The sequence below is a fragment of the Sus scrofa genome, chromosome 5 (genome assembly GCF_054392235.1).
Source record: "Sus scrofa isolate SSC_HxYL_T2T_F1_AM1 chromosome 5, Sscrofa_HxYL_maternal_Yorkshire_Landrace_v2.0, whole genome shotgun sequence".
Taxonomy (NCBI): Eukaryota; Metazoa; Chordata; class Mammalia; order Artiodactyla; family Suidae; genus Sus; species Sus scrofa.
In genome coordinates, this window is record NC_139387.1 from 84,823,898 (window position 1) to 84,844,795 (window position 20,898).

At 44.6% G+C, this 20,898-nt stretch overlaps 1 protein-coding gene across 10 annotated transcripts in view; it reads left to right on the forward strand.

Moving 5' to 3' along the window:
• Nucleotides 1–20,898, forward strand: part of PCED1B (PC-esterase domain containing 1B) — a 201,775-nt gene that overhangs the window by 132,127 nt on the left and 48,750 nt on the right. For 3 of the 10 annotated variants that reach the window (XM_084957264.1, XM_084957266.1, XM_084957265.1), the window contains exons 4-5: nucleotides 3,885–4,003; nucleotides 15,333–16,966. In XM_084957264.1, coding sequence (XP_084813390.1) covers nucleotides 15,386–16,684 — 1,299 coding nt within the window. In that variant the 5' untranslated portion in view covers nucleotides 3,885–4,003; nucleotides 15,333–15,385 and the 3' untranslated portion in view covers nucleotides 16,685–16,966. Of the gene's footprint in view, nucleotides 1–3,884; nucleotides 4,036–8,535; nucleotides 8,680–12,727; nucleotides 15,083–15,332; nucleotides 16,967–20,898 lie in introns of those variants that run through there. The other 7 variants (XR_014804110.1, XR_014804111.1, XM_084957268.1 and 4 more) reach the window with 6 other exon arrangements.

The window sequence follows — 20,898 nt, forward strand, 5'->3', positions numbered from 1 at the left end:
CACAGGTCATTATCTCAGGGGGGTCTCCTCCAGACCACTCTGGGTGCCTTCATCTGCTGGTTCTCAGCTGGGTCTCTATAACAGAAGACAGATAAGGAGAGAAACATTACCAATTAGCCTTCCTAAGAAGTGAGGACCCAAGGGAGGTTAAGCCTGAGTGTGTTCATTCTGGGTTTGCTGATGAGTGATAGGACAAAGGGAAGAGCTAAGGGCAGTGAACCAAGCAAGGCCTGTTTGTTGGAATTCCTCTGAGCACCTTTGTCTTTAGAGATAAGGATGCTCCTTTCTTTTGGGGTCTAGAGAGGGCACCTCCCACACAGAGTCTTAGGACGTTCAGGGAAGGTTAGACAGTCCTGCCAGTAGCTGCTGGTTCTCATTCTTTCAGCTGACAATATTGAGTTGACCAAGGTGCTGTGTTCTGGGGTAGAGTGTCCTGAACCCTGTCACCAGCCTACTTAAAATTCCATCTCACAGCCTCTCCAGCCTCCCCATCCAGCAGTCATGTTTCTCTTCTCTTTTCTCCAACATGTTATTTTATTTACTTTTTAGTTGTCTGCCTCCCCCAACCTACATGCCAACTCAATAAAGGCAAGGGTTTTTCTTTTTTTCATGTGTTAGTCATACCCCTAGCACCTCAAACAGTGCCTGCCACAAGTATTTTGAATGAATGAGCGAAGGAATGAATAGAAGAGTCAGGGTTCATGATATAGATATATTTATTATACACGGCCATGTAGCTGGTATTCAGGTCTCTTTTCTCATTTCACCCTTGCATCTGTGTCGTGGTTATTATTATCACGACTTCAAGATGAGAAAATGGAGTAACAAAGGAGTTAAGTGACTACCAAAGATATGTAGATGTAGGAGATAGAATCAGGTTTCAAGCCCAAGGCTGTTTAGCCCCAAAACCATCATCGCTCTGGTTCCAACCCTTACCATCAACAGTCATGCAGTCATCATGGCACAAACCAATGTCAAGGTTGTTGAGTGGTCCCCAGATGCAATACCAAAGCTACACCACAGGCACTGGTGGGCCCCTCTCCTTTTACAGGCTATTGTGAGTCTTGAGTTTCCTACACCATTTCAAACGTCTGAGTATTTGGAACTGTTGGGCTGCACCCCACAGGCCTACAAGGCCTTGTGCTTGCCCAGCCTCAAGACCAAAGAAAGAGCCAGAGTTAGCAACAGCGATATGAATGCTTTAATGGATGCGGGAGCTTACATGTGTGAAGCAAGGTCCTGGAATGACATCCCACCATGTGTGGGGACGGTGGGCAAATCTTGGTGGCAGTATTTGCTCCTGGGGGGTGGGGGGGGGATTGCCATTAGGGGGAAACAGATTGGCTCATTAGTTACCAGGGAAACCAGCAAAGGGACATGCCCCTCACTGCCCCTTTGATAAACTATCTATAGCTGGGGCCTGGGGCAAGTCCAGAGGAAGGTCAGTCACGTGCATAGAACACAGGTGACACAGGCACTGGTCAAGCGGAGGATATACAAAGAGCGAGAGAACAGCCACCTTGAGTGGCCTGACCATAGAGGAACTATCTGGATGATCAGTTTACCGAAGACTTTCTGCAGTATAATGTCTAGTCTGTCTATTTAACGTCTAAGTGGTGTTTGTGTCTTTCCAGACAATGGCCTTCAGTAAAAAGGGAAGTTGACGCTTTCAGAAACAAAGAGAGAACAAAATATTTCAGAGCAATATATAGGCTATCTAAATAGCATATTGCTGGTAGACAAGAAGCCAATGACACTACTGTTTCTCGAAAGAAAAATGAAGGACTGGGGAACAAGAAAGGGAGGGGAACTGACTTCTCAGTCATACCACCTGTACCTTTTGAAGTTTTGTGCCATGTGCATTAAACAGCTTCTAGAAATAACCAAAATGATTAAAGAATGACAGGGGGGCAGTGTGCCCTGTCTGGCCTCCCACCCCCTGGAGAGGGCTGTGACAGGGGCCCTCCGCAGTCAGAAGAGCTCCAGGTCCCTGCCCTGATCCAACAAGGTGACTTGAGCCCTCAGGGCCTCAGTTACCCCCATCTGCAAAGTGAAAATAGTAATTTGAGCTGGCCTTACTTCATGAACAGGGATTGTCATGAGCTAGCACATTCTAAGTGTAAAACATTATACATGCAGAGTTCTCATTATCTTTTAGGAAAAAGCCAAGTTTTGTTGGATGAGAAAGCCAGCCTCATTGAGCTGCGGAACACGAAATGGGGCCAGAATAGCAATAGTAACTGTCTCCATTTATCATAATAAGTTCTTGGAAGTAAGAAAATCAGCGGAAAAATCTGTTGCTTGGTCTCAAACAAATTTGTTTTAAATTTAAAGAGTATAAGCAAGATTACCATTTGCATTATTACAGCTCCTCTCTTCTCTGGTTTTAGGATGATTATGTGAATTTTAGTCATCCTCCTCTAGAATGTTCTTTTATTCTCACAATGTACACACTAGCTAAAACCTAGAGAACTGGAAAGATCTGCAACTCGTTTATAGAATTGCTAGAATCAAATAATGGCACGTTTTCAAAGCTATGTCGTGGCCTACTCTGCATTTGAAAATACTAACGTTAGATTTGCAACTCATTTGTAGAAGAGCTAGCATCAAGTAAATGGCACGTTTGCAAAGTTTTGTCACTGACCACTCTGAATTTTAAAATACCAAAGTTATCATTTGGGTTCTGAATGCAGCCCTGCCTTGAGGTACAATAACGATTGATTGAAGATTCATGGGGGAAAAATGCTAAATAGTGTGATTTGGGGCTATAGATGAGGGGATAAAAGCAATGGGTCATGTGTGGGATTAATTTTTAAGCCATTCATTGAGCAGTCAGTCAAGTAAAGTAAAAGGACATTTTTCAAGAAAAGACAACGGTGTCTTTTTATCGGCCAGCTTACCTAAAGTCTAGAATTAAAAAAAAGCAAAATCTAGGTGCAAAGGGCATGTATTTCAGGACAGTTTTGGAATCTGTTACTTTCGTTTGTTAGGTATTTTATACCATGTAATGTAAAGGAGAGAGAGTCTATCCTAAAGTGTTGAACACACCTCTAGAAGGTTCGTGGTTGGGGGGAAAACTTTCTTAAAACTTCGTTTCCTCTTTTTTTCGATGTATGTCCTCCAGCTCTTTCGTCTGTACGGGAGGTGGTATTTCTCCTCTTCCAAATCCTGTCCTTAGACAACAGAAGAAAACAAAGCTCCGAGCTTATGTGATCTGAGGACCACTTCCTTTTCCCCCTGGTCACCTGCTGGTTTCAAGCAGAACAGTAGAGGAGGCAACAGAGAGGCGCCGTGGCTCTGCCACTGTCTGTGTTTACCTGGAGCTCAGGCTGTGGTTTTCTACAGCTGTGCGATGGGTTCGTCTTCCACCCACGGAGGGGTGGGAGGAGCAAGGGAAGTGATTTGAAAGTGGTTTGTACACTGTGACGCCGCTGCCCAAAAGTGCAGGATTGTTTCTTTACAAAATGAATTGAAAAGGGGGCAGCCTTCCTCTTATCCTTTTTCCTGTTACTCTCTTCTTGCTTCCACTTCCTTTCCCCTCATGTCTTCCCTTCCTCCCGCACCCCCAATAGCTTTCTCAGCCAGGAATAAACCACCCACATCAGGGTCACCAGAGCCCAGGGTCTGAATTGTTAGAAGGAAACGAAGCAAGAGTCAATAGAGGTTACCTTCAAATTACTGAGAAATGTGAAATGAAAACAAGCTCAGAGCCAAATTCCAGGAAGATGCTCTATGACGATTTACTTTCCGCTCTGTCTTCATGTTTGCGCAATTCTTAAAGCTTCGGTCATTGGTCTTCCGTTTCCTAAGGCAAAAAGTAAAATGCTGACTCTGACTTGTGTCATTTGCCCCCGATGCCACCGGAAATGGCATCTTCTCCCCAGATGCCCGTAAGCAGCACCCAGAGGTGAACTTAGCTGCCTTGCTCTTCAACCTGAACTTCGACCTCCCGGCAAGAAGCGAAGGAGTCTGTCCAGGGAAGAGATCGAGAATCGTCTGAGAGGTACATTTTTTAATCACCAGTTACTTTAATGAGTAAGTACCTTCCAATTTTCCCATTTTATTTTTAGCATTCATTTCGCATTTCTGACCAGCCTTTCTTGGGATCCTCATCTCTTGGGCACTTAGCATAGTAAGGAATCAGCATCCTAGCCCAGTCCACCCCATCCCTGCCTAACTAAAGAGCCCTAAAGAGACAACTGTCATTTGGTAATAGGGATTTGTGATTTATAAACTACTCAATCTCTAATAGCATAGTAGTGTGAGGAAACAGCCAGTTCTGAACTGGAAAAAGAAGGTGTAACCTCTATTGTCTGTGCGATCTCGTATGCTGTGCTTGACCGCAAAGCCTTGGCATCAGTTATGACTCCCAGCTCTGTTTTTTATAAGATGGATGACCTTGACAGATGACTCAGTCTTTCAAACTTAATTTTCAAATGTGCAAAATGGAGAAAAAGTACCAGTTTCACAGAGGTCTTAAAGGAGTCAACAGATAAGGAGGTAAAACACTTAGGATGCTATCGAAGTGGGTACTAAATAACGTGACTAAATAACAAGTTAAGTTAGTAAATAAGACAAAGAGTTCATTAACTCAGAAAGCTCCCATAACTGCTAAGTCCCACCCCCACACATGCTGCGGTGGCTCAGAATAACAACAGATAACACCCCTGGAGTTTAAAGAGCATTTCATTTCATTCCACAATTAACCCAAGGTAGGCAGCGCTGAGCTGTTGGCTTGTTTTTGTTACCGAGGGATAGGGGAGAAGCTGAGAGCTCTGCTGGACATGCAGTAGGAAGTAACTCTTAGGGCCAAACTCAGATCCAAAGAGAGGAAAGCAGGACTTGGGAAATGCCTGGTGTCAGAGGGCAGTCGATGCCTTCAGTTCTGCAGCCTGGATTCTTGTTCCCTCAGCTCCCTCCCCTCTTGCAGTCTTGAACCTGGGGAAACCCACACACAGAGCCCTGGGAACCCAGATCCCTCACTAAAGAGTGTTGGGGGGAAACCCACACACAGAGCCCTGGGAACCCAGATCCCTCACTAAAGAGTGTTGGGGGGAAACCCACACACAGAGCCCTGGGAACCCAGATCCCTCACTAAAGAGTGTTGGGGGGAAACCCACACACAGAGCCCTGGGAACCCAGATCCCTCACTAAAGAGTGTTGGGGGGAGCAGGGCAGACAGAGGCTGGCTCTTAGAACACCATTTTTCTTTTTTGTTTTGTTCTAATGAGAGTTGCAATGTTTATTTCAAGTGCTCTCTTGGTTGTTTTGTTTGATGGTTTTTGTTTTTGTTTTTTGCCATGCCCTTAGCACGTAGAAGTCAGTCCCCAGGTCAGGGATCGAACCTGTGTCACAATGACAACTGGAGCCACAGCAGTGAAAACGCAGGCGCCTTAACCCACTTGGCCATCAGAGAACTTCCAGAATCCCATTTTTTCAATTCAAAAACTTTGTTCCCCATAGAAACATTATTGTGCTTACTATCTGAATACTAGGTAATATCGTTAGTAATGGTACCCACAGCAATAGTAAAATAATATTCATTTTAAAAGCTCTCTGAGCCAGAGCCCCTAGAGGAAAATCAGGGCTCTTTCTCCCATTTCAAGGTTGACACACAAAGAAGTAAGTCCTGGAGATGACAGAAACCTTCAGCCTGCTGACTCAGCTGTGTTCCCACCACTGGTTAAATGGCCTTTTGTAGCCATTTCTGGAGACAGAATTTTCAGAATCCAGCCAGTTCATTAGTTGAAAACAATTTAGTCATTATGAGCAATCTCCATCCCCCACCCTTTTCAGCCATGGAAACATTGAATCTAGAGAGGTTGGCATCTCAATTAGTCAACCTAAGTATAGAAAAACTTGAAACACAAATGTAGCTTTAGTGCAGCACTGTGTATCCCACTGACCTACTCAGAGGACTCCTGAACTCTCAGTGGCGAAGACTGAACCAGGCTGACCTCATACCTGCCCGGCTTTCTTAGGGAAACATTTAAAGCTAAAACATAGCTTTGTTTGTTTTTCAATAGAGAATAAAAAGGAAAACAACATGCAAATTTTTTTCTAGGCAAGATAATTTTTTCTCCTTGATTTCAGCAGATATTTATAGCAGAGGTTAAAAGCTCAGGCTCTGGGGCTGTATTTCCTCCTAAAGAAGCAAAACAAGGAATTCCTCACTGTGGCCCAGCAGGTTAAGGATCCAGCATGACCACTGCTATAGCGTGGGCTGCAGCTTTAGTGGCTCAGATTCCTGGCCCAGGAACTTCCTTATTCCATGGGTGTGGCCAGAAAGGAGGAAAAAAAAAAAAAGAAGAAGAAGAAGCAAAACAAAATCTTAAGCTTAGCTCATCAATCCGAATAGTCACTGTCAGTAAGGGACCGCTGCTGCCTCTGCTTACTAGCTGTACAACCTTGGGTGATTGGCATAATTTCTCTAAGTCTCAATTTACTTATCTATAGAATGGAGAGAATAATAGCTCCTACCTCACTAGGTCGGGAGAATAGAATAGGCCTTGCATAGGGCAAAGCCTCAGTGGACACTAACTATTCTGTCTCAGGCACTGGTCCTTGGCCGGGGTGCAAGACGGATGAGATCTGCTTCTGCCACCCAGGCCTGGGGATGTACGGAGGTAGAAGGACACACGGCCAGTTAGTGAGAGGCTAAAACAGAACCAAGTGCTAAATCAAGCATCTGTCAGAGAAAGGGGAGATTTTTCTGTCTGGGAAAATAGGGAAGGCGCTCAAACAGAGTCGTGTTTTAAACTGAGTCTTAGAGAGGGAACAGAATTTCAGTGGAGGAAGGGTTAGGGAACACTCAATGTTGAGTCACAGAGCAAACATCAAGAGGTAAGAAAAAGCCCTCTGGCTATACACAAGCTCTATAATTCATCCACAGACTGAATTATAGAGATGCACGGAAGGAAGGCTGAGACCCGAGGTTAAAAAACAAAGTTGAAAAATGCAAAATGCTGGAGTCATGCCAGCCTATCAGATGAAAGTAGAGGTATGAAATCGAGAAATATGAGAAAACACGTGTAAAATAAAAACTCCCGTTTTAGAAAATGTTTCAAAGTAAGACCCGCTTCCTTAAAGATTAAGAAAAATCTATGAAAAGTAGAAAAGTCCACCATAGACTCTAAAACAGCAGTGAAATTGGTCGCTACGCTCAGCTTCCCCAAATGAATTGCAACACCCTCCTCCCTAAAGTCTATTTTCAAAAGTTATCTTATTTTTTTTTTTTATTATTGCCAAGACATAGTTGAACTGAGCCATATCCAGGCTGTCATGGAAGGATTTTGATGATGGAGAGACAATGGAAATGGCCACAGTCATGACAAATAAAAATGGCCGGACCCAGGCATTTTAGAAGCAGAGTTTATTTCCACCTAGTTATGCCCTGCCGATGTTGAAAACATAAATTACCTAGCAGCTCTCTGAAAATGCATGGCAAGATATGCTGCCATCATTCCCATGGACGATCAATATTTACCTTCGGGAAGACTGTTCAAAGGTCACAAGAGAATTATGTTAGGAATTCAGCCACAGTGTGATGGGAAGCTAAGGGCGTCTAGAGAATTCAGAAGTGATAAAAGGTTCACACCAACACAGTTACTGGGTGCCCCACCCCCCACCCTCCCACCTTGGAACTTTATTCTACTCACCTGAGTATGTCAGGACTCAGGAGACAAGTTTGGGCTAGCTAAACTTAGCAAGCACTTAAAAATAGGGGAGACCTCACGTCAAGGACTCTGCCTGTGTTCATTTAGCCCTCCCGTCTTAAGACATCCAGGGTATCACTTCTGTTTTCTAAGTGAGAATTCTCAGGCGCCCTGGGTCTCAGGCTAGTGGGTGGCGGAACAGGATATAAACCCAGGGGGCAGACCCCAGGGCCCACCCTCTCAGCCACCGAGCTTTAGGGCTTACATTCGGTGTCATCTGCATACAAATGGTCATTGATAAGGGGACCACAGAGCTTGTTTCCATCCCAACCCGGGCAGTTGGGGGAAGGGTCGCTTTCCTACGCAGCCAGAACCTCGGGGGCAAATAGGGACAGTTGTTCACCGTGTTGATGGAGCCTGAGAGAGTGGATGAGTTCACCGAGGGAAAGAGTGTTGGAGAAGAGAGGAAGGAGCCGCGGAGCGGGCCTGGAGAGAGACTGACCTTTGGGGATCGCCAGAGAAAGAAACGAAGCACACAGGGGGCGTGAGACGGAGATTGGGGTGTCAGACTCTCCTGCAGGGTTTTAGAGCCAACAATGCGACAGAGGAGTTAAGGACCCAGAAGTGGCCGCTGAAAGGAGCCACGGGGAAATCGTTGGGGATTTACTGACAAACGTGCTTCTTGGCTGTGGTGGAGCTGGAAGCCAAATTCAAGGAAAGGGAGGAGTGAGTGGGAGGCGAGGACCCAGACACAGCCCTTCAAACAACTTTGTCAAAAGTGGCCTTGAAGGGGAAGCAAAAGATAGGACTGTCGTGGAGGTGGAGTCAAAGAAGTTTCCTTTCTTTTTGAAAGCAAGACACTAGAACGTGTTTAAGACTTAAAAAAGGGAGGCAGCCCAAGGAGAGGGAAGGCAACGGAGAAGGCAAATTCTCCCCTCTCCAGGGACACATCCTGGAGCAACGTGCCTGAGGATGTAGGAGGACCAGCTACCTGCGTGGAGGGATCGCCCTGACACCTGAGGAGGTACAGCTCTGCCCCCGTGGAGGGCAGGAAGGGGGAACCGTGGGGTTTAAGTTTGAGGGAGGGAACCAGAGCAAGGTGTGTTTGGGCTCAGCCCTAGCCCAGCAGGGAGGGGCTGCTGCGCCAGGGGTTTAGGGTGCCTGGTGCAAGACAAGCAGCACTGGACAAGGCCCCTGATGGACACTGACTTGGAGCTCTTTTTCTTTGCACCATTACTCAGTGAAGCGGAGGCTCTTACCCCTGTTTGACACGGGAGGGGGGTGGACAACAACAACAACAAAAAACCCGGAAGCCTCAGGGCAGTGGGCAGGCAGTCCAGCAGCACACACAGGGCCAGAGTCCACAGCTGACTCCACCGTCTCCTGGAAGTGAAAGCCAGCTCACTGCCCTCTAGTACCTTGCAGTGGGCTTAGAGGAGTCATAGGGAGGGAGGTAGCAAATGTAGTTGGAATAATGGTTCCAGACGAAAATGAGGACTTTTGTCACAGCCTGTACGTGACTGAAATCATATTTGTGTGAACTGCATTGTTTTTTACTTTAGGAGATCCTTTTGTAAAGCACAAGGTTTCTGTTTGTTTTTTTTAAAGGGGGTTATTTGAATAAAGGCTCCAGAGTTTCTCTCTTATTTTTATGAAAGTTACCTGCACATCAGGGATCATGAACCCCCACTTCATTCATAAACGATGTCCCCTGCACGTCTTTGTGTGGGACATTTTTATATTAGACTATTACTATGGGAAAAGTATGCGGCGTTAAGGATTTTTCAACTTGGCAATTTTCAGACTCTTCAAATGTGTGTAATTGAGTATGTCCGCAGAGATTTCCTGCCTCCACAAGGAAGTCCTGTGGTTACACGGAGCCAAGTTTGAAGCGCATTCATCTAGTTTCAGTTTTCCATTTGTGTCACCTGTTTCTGAGATTTTAGATGTGGTGGTAAAGAGCCGCCTAAATAGCCAAGTGACGAATAGGGCCCACATAATAGTGGTGGGACGGGGTAGAGAAAGCATAATCGTTGTTGGGGAAAGTGAACCAGATTTGCAGAATGACAACTGGTGCAGCTCCAGATATGCAGAGCGTTTTCTAAATTTTTACTAAATTACTTAATGGGCTGCAGAGCTAAGGCCTATTTTAGAGGTGAGGTTATTGGGGGTCGGGGATTAAAATGGCTAATATTTGGGAATCATCTTTCTATTTCTTTACCATAATATCTCACAGTACTTGTTTGTGTCTTTAAAGTTTTCTTCTAAATCCACTTTTTGAAAGAATAGGGCTGCATTTTGTCTCTGTTTTTCCTGTTTATGGAGGAGTGGAATGTTAACTGACTTGCCCCAAATCAAAAGATGGGTTTCTTGAGAATCCCCGTCCGCAGAAAAGAGAGTTTGCCTTCCCATAGAGAAGTTTGATCTTTTGCTTTTCTTTTCCTTTGGAAATTTTACATGATGCGTAATTTAATTTTTGACAAGTTTAAATTCCGCTTAGAAAACTAAACAGATGCCAAGAATGGATAAGCATTAGAGGTGAGTTCATGACAAATAAGCATTTTCTTCTTTGTACCATCCATTCATTTGAGGGGATCTTAGAAATTTCAGACATAAATTTGATCACCAGATAGTCAGCTGGCAGGAAATGAACTATTTATATTTATATTCCTGGTATAATATTGCATTAGGATCGTTAGTCATATGCAAGATACTTCTAAACTAGTTAGAAGTACTTCCTACTAGTCAAACTAACATCCTAATTATTAGTAATTACCTCTGTGATTTAAGGCTTCTCTGCAGGGTCTCTGGGGTTCTGGTCTATATCTTTGTTACTCTCCTCGAGACTAAATACCACTAAGAAAAGAAAAAAATGTAACCTAATTTCCACAACACATTGATTGATTAAGCAAATGCTATGTGTTTGGTTTGTGATAGTTACTAAAGCAATAGTCAATGATTTATAAGTCATGGCTTATGAAGCTATTAGAAAATGAATTATCCCCAAACAGAAATCTAAGCAAGATACTTAAAAGTAATTTATTATAGTAGTAGCCATTATTAATGGGCTGGCAGCGCTTTAGCCAGAGCCCAAATTTTACTTTGAAAATAGAAAAACATGGAGCTACTTATAATTACGATTTGAGAAATCAACATGGAACTCCTTTAAAAATCAATGTTAATTTGAGGTTGGAATCACAGATTGAATTAATCATCCATATATTTCCTCCCTCCCCTTTGACTCTTCCTACTGGTTTTGATATTTCATTTCCACTCATTAGTTCCCGCTACTAGCTCCTTTGATATTTTTATGAGTCCATTTTCTTACCCATCCTCTTGAAAGAAGAGACTGCCTTTTTATACCTACTCCTTGCACCTAGCACAATATCTAGTTCTCAGTGAATTCCTTATTGAATGCAGGAATCAAGGAATGAGCAATTGATTTATAACATAGCTACCAAAACTAATAAGTAAGTTTTGCCAGCTTTAAGCAAAGAAAGACCTTTAGGCTAAAAAGTCCACTGATCTGTTTTCAAATCCCTTTTTGTTTCATTTTTATAAAGAGAACTTCAGAAATGGAATTTACCAAACTATTTAAGACCAGGGAAGATTCTGCTCTCAAATTGTTCTTCATTCACCACCACCACATCCCCACTTTGTTTTTTGTTAGGTTTTGCTTTTCATGCTTCTCATTTTAGCTTCCGCAATGCCCCCCCCCCATGATAGGTGACGGTCGTAAGGATGTCAGATTTGTTAATCTTGTTACAGTTGTGGTGCTCTTTATCAAGAATTTCATGAATTTCCTTTCAGTTTCAGCTTCTAACTGGTATGGGTTTTCCAGTCATTGCCCCCCCACCCCTCTTTCCTGTAGTCCCATCTGCATTTTCCATTGCAGAAGAACAATAAGAAATTCTTAGGAGGACATTTCTGCCTTTCTCTTGCATGAGATTAAGGTATGGAATGATTGTGTGTGTGTGTGTGTGTTTGTGTGTGTGTACTCACTTGCAGCCCCCACCCTCACCCCATAGATATTTTATAAGTACACATGGATCACCTCTCCTGAGCAGATAAAGAATTATCTGCCTCTGCTTAAAAGCACACCTAAACACCCTTCTCCCATCTTGTCCCCAAGTATCTCCCTGACCGAGCCAAGCCTTTGGAATTTTTTTGAGTCGGGGGTGTCTGTTTCTGAAGCATATGGAAGTTCCCAGGCTAGGGGTCAAATCAGAGCTACAGCTACTGGCCTACGCCACAGCCACAGCAATGCCAGATCTGAGCTGTGTCTGCCACCTACACCACAGCTCTTGGCAATGCCAGATCCTTTAACCCACTGAGAGAGGCCAGGGATTAAAACCCGCATCCTCATGGATACTAACTAGTCCAGTTTATTACTGCTGAGCCACAATGAGAACTCCAGGTTTTTGGATTCTGACTGGCCTATAGGGGATTCTGGTCTCAGGGGTGTCTCTGACAGGGACAGACTTTGGGATCAGTGGTTTGAAATCTTAGCTCCATCACATCAAGATCCTTCCCTATAACATGGAAAGAATAAGAATTATCTCACAAATAGAACACTGGTGAAGCACGTGGCAGCTGGCAGTTGTTTAGTAAACAGTAATTTTGTTTCATTCACTGTCGTTCACTTGCATCTTCTCATTTGATGCAAGACAAATGAGAACCCTACTAGACAAGCAGCATAAATATTATAACCGCACTTTTATGGATGCTATTCTAAAACTTGCCCAATAATAATAACTTATACCTGCCCTTCTTTGTCAGGCCATTGCTCTAAGCACCTTATGTTTAGTCTCACATCAAATCGCTGAAGTGGCTGCTAAAAGTCTCATTTTATAGATGAGGAAAATGAAGGTAGAGAAAGGTTAAATAACTTGACAAGGACAAGCTAGCAAATAGAAGAGTTGGGTATCAAATCCAGATAATACAGCTGTAAAAGCAATGCTCTTCCCCAAGATACTTAAGTTCCAACATTTCCCACACTTTTTTTTTGGCTGCACCTATGGCATGTGGAAGTTCCCAGGCCAGGGATCAAAGCCAACCCATAGGAGCAACCTGAGCCACTGTAGTGACAACACCAGATCCTTAACTTGGTGAGCCACAAGGGAACTCCACACACACCTTTTAAGTATTGGATTTGATGCACATCTGTGAGTCCAAGTCAGGGGTGCTTCACACTCAGAAAGGGAATGCATTGGGCCATGTAAACAAGGTACCACGGAGGGTGACAGCACTCAGTTATCAGATCTGTCAACCCAGGGGAGAGAATGCGAATAGAAGGGGATGGGGATTCTAGGGGACTAGATACAGAACATGACCAGAGTCCAGCCCAGAGAGGGCACATGGAGCTGGGCAAACGTTTCCCCCTTCGCTTTGCACTTGGGAGACTTGGTTCTGGGGTAGAGGAATCCTGTTCACAAAAGATCCCTGCAAGTCCATCCTATTTCATTCTATTTTCATGGCACTTAACACTCTCGACTTAGTATTCCAGTTATCAGTGAGTATATCTAATCGGCTCCTAAAGGCTGAGACCAAGTTTTACTCATTTTTTTTTTTTTATCCCCCATGTGATGCATTTCGTGGGTGCTTAATAAGTGAGTTGGATAAATGAACAAGAATGTAAACAAGTAAACACGACTGAGCCCCAAAGGGATTTGGAGTTTGCTTTAATTATGTTTTATTTTGTTGTACCACCATGAGCTAAATCCTATTTTTAAGCTTTTTATCTGATAACAAAAACATTTGAGTGGAGATTCAAATAACCAATATTTTCAACTGTTCTCTTAGGGGAACGCTTTTGTATTCTATCCATTTTTGTGTTTTAATTTTTGTACTTGTACTCATTTAAAACCACAAATAGTACAGCTTTTAAAAACCAAATGTAATTTAATTAAAATGTTTAGTAATGCACGAACGCCTGCACATATCAGGCCACAGCGATTTTAACCATTTCTCGTAAATGTATGAAGTAGGTGCAGTGTTCCTTGCCTCTAGGGTGAGATTTGTTAGATTTTTAACCTGTTTCCACCTTTTATTCATTGATGGATATGATTGTAAATGGCAGCTTGAAATAAACTCCCATCTGAAATTCTGAAGATGAGTTTCACAACTTTTTTTTTTTTTTTTTTTTTTTGTCTTTTTTTAGGGCTGCACCCACAGCATATAGAAGTTTCCAGGCCAGGGGTCAAATTGGAGCTGCAGTTGCTGGCCTACACCACAGCCACAGCAATGCAGGATCCCAGCTGTGTCTGCATCCCACATCCCAGCTCACGGCCACACTGGATCCTTTAACCCACAGAGCAGGGCCAGGAATCGAACACCCGCATCTTCATGGATACTAGTCAGGTTCGTTAAGCTGAGCCACAGGGGGAAGAGTTTCACAACTTTTAACATTGTATTCAATGTACTGGGGTAGAAAAAACTTTTTCTCTACACTCTTAGGTTCAGTGTCAGGGCCCTGTGAATAAACTAACAAAAGACGGCTTAACAAGAGGAAAAGCACACAGTTTTTATTAATATTTATGTGCACAAGACTTCACAGAAAAGGAATGAAATGCAAAGAAGCCGTTCAACTTGGGCTTATATACCATTTTAACAAAGAACAAACGGTATGAGTTTCAAGGGATGATAAATTGGGGGAGGAACCAATAGAAAATAAGAGCTAATTTAGTAAGCTCTGTTTATGCAGACTCATCTCAGAGTCGACAGTTCCATGTTTTCTTCCTTGACTCGTCTCTCCTTGGTGGGGAAAGAGGCACCTTCCTCAAAGGGAAATTTATGCCCTGCTTTTAGGTACATAGGGGTAGGGTAGAGAACTCTTCCCGTATCTATTGATTCTCAGTGGCCTTCAGCTCAAAATATTTCTTATGGCAAAGTAGCATATTTGGGGTGGCATATTCTGCTCTCCTTCGAATGAAAAGCAGATTACTATAGCTGAAATACAGGAGAATTATTTCCAATTTTATGTATTTCTCACAAGTTCCATTGATAAGGAAGAGCTGCCTCCTTGTTAAAGAAAGCTGTTTTTATAATGTTTTCTGAGCTGGCATATGGACTCTTCATCTCTGTGGCCTGTTGCTTGTCATTAAGGCTTTTTAAGTTATTAAAATTGCCATAGACTATATAAAGCATGTTTACCAAAAAGAGGGGAGGGCAGGTCATCCATAATTCTCCTATCCTGTTAAAAATGGCTTTTGCATATTTTCTTTCGATGTTATCTATGTATATCTATTTTATATCGTTTTAGTAATATGCGGCACTCATATGGTATGTAACTTCTTCAACTGGAGGAAGTCACATTTTTCCATGTTCTTACTTGACCATCGTCCTCATTTGCTCACCGCTAAGGTTGCCTCATCATTCTCCAGTGATCAAACATCCCGGCTGCCTCCAGGCAGATGGTCGGGTATCTGGTGGGTTGCATGGGGGGCAGGGGGGGGGAGAAAGCGGGGCGGGGCCTCTCCTGGTCAAGTGACACCTAGAGTACCAGGACAGAGTCAATCAAGTCTCAGGCGGGAGCCGCGGAGACTTTTCTGGGCTGGAGGTAGCGGAGCCCCGCCCTGCAGGCGCCCCAGGCCAAAGTTTTATCCTAGAACCTGAGCCCTGCCCCACAGGGCCCGTCTGAGATGGGTCCCTCCCATCCGCTCTCTCCTTCTGTCCTAGCCCTCCGCAGGCTCAAGGAGTAAAAAGGAGCGAGGCCGTGCGCCCCGGGCGTCATGGTCCACCTGTGGACGGCCGACGTGCAGCAGCTGCTCCACAACAAATTCGTAGTCATCCTGGGGGACTCTGTCCAGCGGGCTGTGTACAAGGACCTGGTGCTCCTGCTGCAGAAGAATGACCTGCTCACTCTCAGCCAGCTCAAGGCCAAGGGGGAACACAGCTTCGAACAGGATCGGCTGGTCTCCGGAGGCCAGCAGGGCCGCATGCACAACGGCATCCAGTACCGCGAGGTGCGTCAGTTTTGCTCCGACCACCACCTGGTGCGCTTCTACTTCCTGACACGCGTGTACTCCGACTACCTCGAAGACATCCTGGAGGAGCTGCAGTCAGGGGAGCACGCCCCGGATTTGGTCATCATGAACTCCTGCCTCTGGGACCTTACCAGGTACGGGGAGGACTCCTGGCCGAGCTACCTGCGAAACCTGGAGAGCCTGTTTGGGCGCCTGCACCATGTGCTGCCGGAGTCGTGCCTCTTTGTATGGAACACGGCCATGCCCGTGGGCGACAACATCACCAGCGGCTTCATTCCACCTGAGCTCCGGGCCACGGCCTCCCTCCACCTGAAAATCCAGGTGATTGAAGCCAACTTCTACAGCTCTGCTGAGGCCCAGAAGCAAGGCTTCGATGTGCTGGACTTGCACTTCCACTTCCGCCGCCACACGGAGAAGCACCTGCAGCCAGACGGCGTGCACTGGAATGAGTGCGCTCACCGGCACCTCTCCCAGCTGCTGCTGGCCCACGTGGCTGACGCCTGGGGGGTGGAGCTGCCCCAGCGCAACTCGGTGAGCAAGTGGATCAAGGGTGGCCCCGCGAGGGGAAGAGCTGGCGGGAGATGGGACAGACAGCCCCAGGCCTTCCCTCCGCCCCGCCCTTTGCCTCTGCGGGGGCGTGGCCCCCTGCTCCCCTTGCCAGCTCCCCACTCAGTCCGTTTCCCAGTCCCGCCCCCACCACCTCATCCCTTCCCCAGTCGCCAGGTGATGCCCCCGTTTGTGCCCTATCGCCAAGATGCCTGTTTTTCTTCAGACCATCATTTCCAGGAGGATCCGTTTCCCTTAAACCATTTCCATTCAGGTGCCTCCCCATCCACCCAGACAGAATTTGCCTTCGAGGCTGACTTTGTGTTTGGTCCTCAGCCGCCCATGCCCCCCTTACCCCTACCCAGTCAGCAGTGCGCCCCCGTGGTCCATAGGGGTTTTCCCCGGTATCATCCCCGTGGTCCGTACATGCCCAGGAGAGGGCCGCCCAGGCCTTCCAGAAGAAGGGCCCCAGCCCATCCAGAGCCAAAGCCTCAATAGACTGACTTGAGCGTCTTCCCCCTTGTGCACGTGGACTGGACAGATCGCCTGACTCCCCACACTGACTGGCCTTGTTAACTGAAGCCTTTGGTTCATGCTTGGACCTCTTTTTGTGCATTACTGTTGACAGTGATGGCAGAGGAAGAGCAGTCTGACCTGTTATTGTTGACCATGGCCTCTTCCTCCACTCTCTGGGGGTGACCACCATTATTCCTGCCTTTCCACGCCCTATCCTCTGTCTTTTTGTAAATATAAAATTGAAATAAAGAAGTTGTTTCAGGAGTTCCCATCGTGGCTCAGCAGTTAACACCTGACTAGTATCCATGAGGATGTGAGATTGATCCCTGGCCCCTCTCAGTGGGTTAAGTATCCTGCGTTGCCTTGAGCTGTGGTGTAGATCACAAATTCGGCTCAGATCTGGCATTGCTGTGCCTGTGGGGTAGGCAGGCAGCTGCAGCTCTGATTCAACTCCTAGCCTGGGAACCTCCATATGCTGTGGGTATGGCCCTAAAAAGACCAAAAAAAGAGTTGTTTCATAAAAGTAGCTGTGAGATTTGTGTCTGTATTTCAACAGTGCTTCTCCCTTCCATCGAACATTTAGCTTCATAAGAGCAGGGACTCTATCTGCTGTAAAGCTCTTGATAAACTACTCAAAATGAAATTTGTCTAAAGGGCTTCCATAAAAGCAAAGAGACAGAAGAACTTTAACTTTTTTGGTGTTATCTTCCAGAAATTCTCAAAGAATCATAGAATTTTAGAACTGAGAAAACTAAAGACAGAATTTAACTAACATTTACAAACAGAAACTAAGGCCAAAAGAGGTGAGTGACTTGTTCTAAGTCACACAGAAAAAAATCACCCTTCCACTAGTCTTTTGTGGTTTATACTAGTTTCTATGTTTAGGTTCAATCTTGATCTATACCACAGCAAATCAAGAAAGGATGTTTACCAAACATGGTATTTTATGGACATGATGATGAAAAACTCCTATAGCTTCATAACTATAGGTTTATTGCTTAAATGTATAAATGAATTATTTATGTAAACTAGAATGGATGACATGCTTGTGACTTTATGATTTCTTGAATAGTCTCCTGAGTTTGGGGCTTGAGAAAATTCAAGTAAGTTGCACTCAATGACAATGTGAATCATTGTAGAGTTAAACTACAGGTTAGAAGGGACCACTCAGTGGACAGATCCCTGCCTAGCAAACTGGATGGGTGGCCACTGCCATCTTTTCTCTGTTTTGTAGGAATGTTAACATCCTTGATATTTTTAAAATGTTAGGCTCTGTCACACTGAACTAGTGAAATGTTAATCCTTAGATAAAGTAGTCAAAATGGAACATAAAATTGTCCAGATAATAAGATTTTTCTTTGAATTGATTTGACTGGTTTATAGGTCCTCAACTGGACTATCCCTAAATTTGGCAATGAGGGTAAGGAAATGTTATCCTGCAAAAGTGAAGTTGTGAAATCACAAGAGACGGATGAGATCAGCTAGTTACAGAAGAAATAGGCAGAAGCTTTTAATCCACTAAGACACCATATGATTCCCCGGAAATAGGGCCTTTACCTTGCGGATCTTTGTGTCTCAAATCCTAGTGCAATGTGTCTGGCAATTAGTAAGTACTGAATCGTGTTTCTTGAATGAATCAGTGAGTGAATGAAGAGATGGAGGATGTGCTCCTGATGAGACTGTGTTCTCTAAGGAGATGATGTAAATTGACATTTAATCCTTGCAGCCCTTTGGGAGGAATCTTACCCGAACGGCATGATGATGATGACCTTTGAAAACTCTAGAAAGGTAGTGCCTACAAGTCAAAACTTGCCAGAATATCCCAGCACAGTCAGGAGAGAGGAGACCTGTCTGACCAATGGGAGGGTTCTCATCCCGTGGATGTGAGCACAGCCAGCTATGGGATTTGGTAGCATTAGCTATCAAGATGAGCCAGTTACTATCATGCTGGTTTTATGTTTCCCAAGTAAGATCAAGCAGCCTTTCACTGATGATCCAAGGAAGCTGACACATTGAGTATTTCTATTTCCATGAATCAATCAATGAATTGGTGCGGAGGTTTATAGCTCTCGTGAGTAAAGTTAGTATGTATTCATCCTCCTTAATCTGATCATGCCATATGAACCAAGGAGAATAAGTTCTTAGATACTCAGTGCTGAGCACCAGACACTGACTCAATGATGAATCCATTGTGGTAAACGGCACCAATCACTTCACTGTCCCGTCTCAGATGGGTAGGGGTGCTGGTTGACACAGATAATCTTCTTCCCAAGTATATTAATTTCCTGTGGCTGCTGTAACAAATACTACAGACTTGGTGGCTTAAAACAATACATATTTATCCTCATACACCTCTGGAGCTCAAAAGTCCAAATCCATTACCTCAGAGTACAGTCGTTACTAAGCTTTGTGCTGTCCTGCGTGATCAGCAATGTTATTTTTGAGAACTCTCTTCATTGTGTTTCAACCATATAGGACTTTTTTTTAATCTTAAGCATTGATTTTGGGGGGGGGGGACACAACTGCAGCACATGGGAGTTGTAGGGCTAGGGGTTGAACTGGATGCAGCTGCTGCCTACGCCACAGCCACAGCAACTCCAGATCTGAACTGCATCTGTGACCTATATCACAACCTGAGGCACTGCTGGATCCATAACTGAGTGAGGCCAGGCACTGAACCTGCATCCTCAAGGACACTATGTCAGGTTCTCAACCCCGTGAGCCCAAGCAGGAGCTCCAATCACACAGGACTTCTTTCTATTTAGACATGTAAAATTCTTTTATTCTTGGTCCTGGGTACTTGTTATCCCCTCTGCTTGGAATGTTCTACCTCCTCTACCGCCAGTTCTTTGAATATCTAACTCTTCATCCTTGTACCCACACCTTCCAAGTCTCTCCTAAGGGTCCCTCCATGGTCATTTAATCTACAAGTGCTGTTGGAATCATGGGAACACACTCTGTTTCCATTGTGTTGCTTATCCCACTCAGCAGGGGCATCAATCATTGCTTGTTTGTTAGCCTCTCCACAAGTTTTCCTTGCAGTTGAATTCCCAGTGCCAACAAGCATGGTGCCTACAAGCATGGTGCCTGGCAAAGAAGGTGTTCAAGTGTATTTATTTTACTGAAATGTTCAAGAACATAATTCCTTCACAGTGTATTCTCAAGGAAGAATGCAATTTGTAACAGAATTAAGCTGTATTTGGTTACTTTTCTTTCTAAACTATCTACAGAACTCTCCCATAAAGTGACCAAGGTCATCCTGGGAAGCTAACACCCCCAGGACCTTCCCCAGGGGAAGAGGGGGAGTTAGAACCTGAAAGTACCTTCAGTGGGTGCTTGCAGTTAATTTCATACAAATCCTAGCCTTTATCTTCCAGCCTAGAGCTTTCCTCTTGGCCCATTTTTTGCTATTGTCCTCTTGCTCCTAAGTCAAGAAACCTAACAATGCAATCAAGCTATTGTCTGGTAAAAAGAGCCAAAATTATTCAAGCTTTGTGAGAGAAATTATTGCTCCATTGTTCAGACTTAGAATTCAGGGTTCACTTGACCTGTTCTCCAGCCTCAAGCAATGACGGCATTCAAAACTCTTTGTATTTGAGTCTTGTCTCCAGTTTTCTGGAAAAAGTGTAGGGAAAAATTGAGGAAAATTAATGATTGAATTAACATCATCCATGCAGCATAGTTCGCACAAGAATCTATAAGAAGGGATACCGTGTTATACTAAAAGCCAAAACTTTAAAGCTGTTAACTACATTTTGCCATAAGTACAAGCAAAGCAAAGCCCAACATTTGAAAACAAATGGAACCTCACATCCTGCGGTAGGATCCGGATCTGCGTCCCCGGTCAGCCGGTCAGCCACAGAGCTCTGGTTCGCTGCCCTCCCCATCCTTCCCCTCCCAGTGCCTTCCCTCCCCACCCCAGCTAGTCATGTTCAACGTTAAAGTTAAATTCTAGATGGAGGTGTATGCAGCAGCAGCTCCATCTCTGGAGCTTTCCCGTTCATGAATTCCACAAAGGGGAGTTGTTCTGAAAACCTACGTCAAGTCGGAGAAGAGATTTACCGTGGTTTTCACCTGTCCTGTGTTTGTTGCTCAGTATGCTCTAGAAACAATATTCTCATCGTCACAATGTTAAGAACAGCCTTTATCACTGCATGCTTAATGTATAGATATAGTTTTTCACACGACTTTTTACC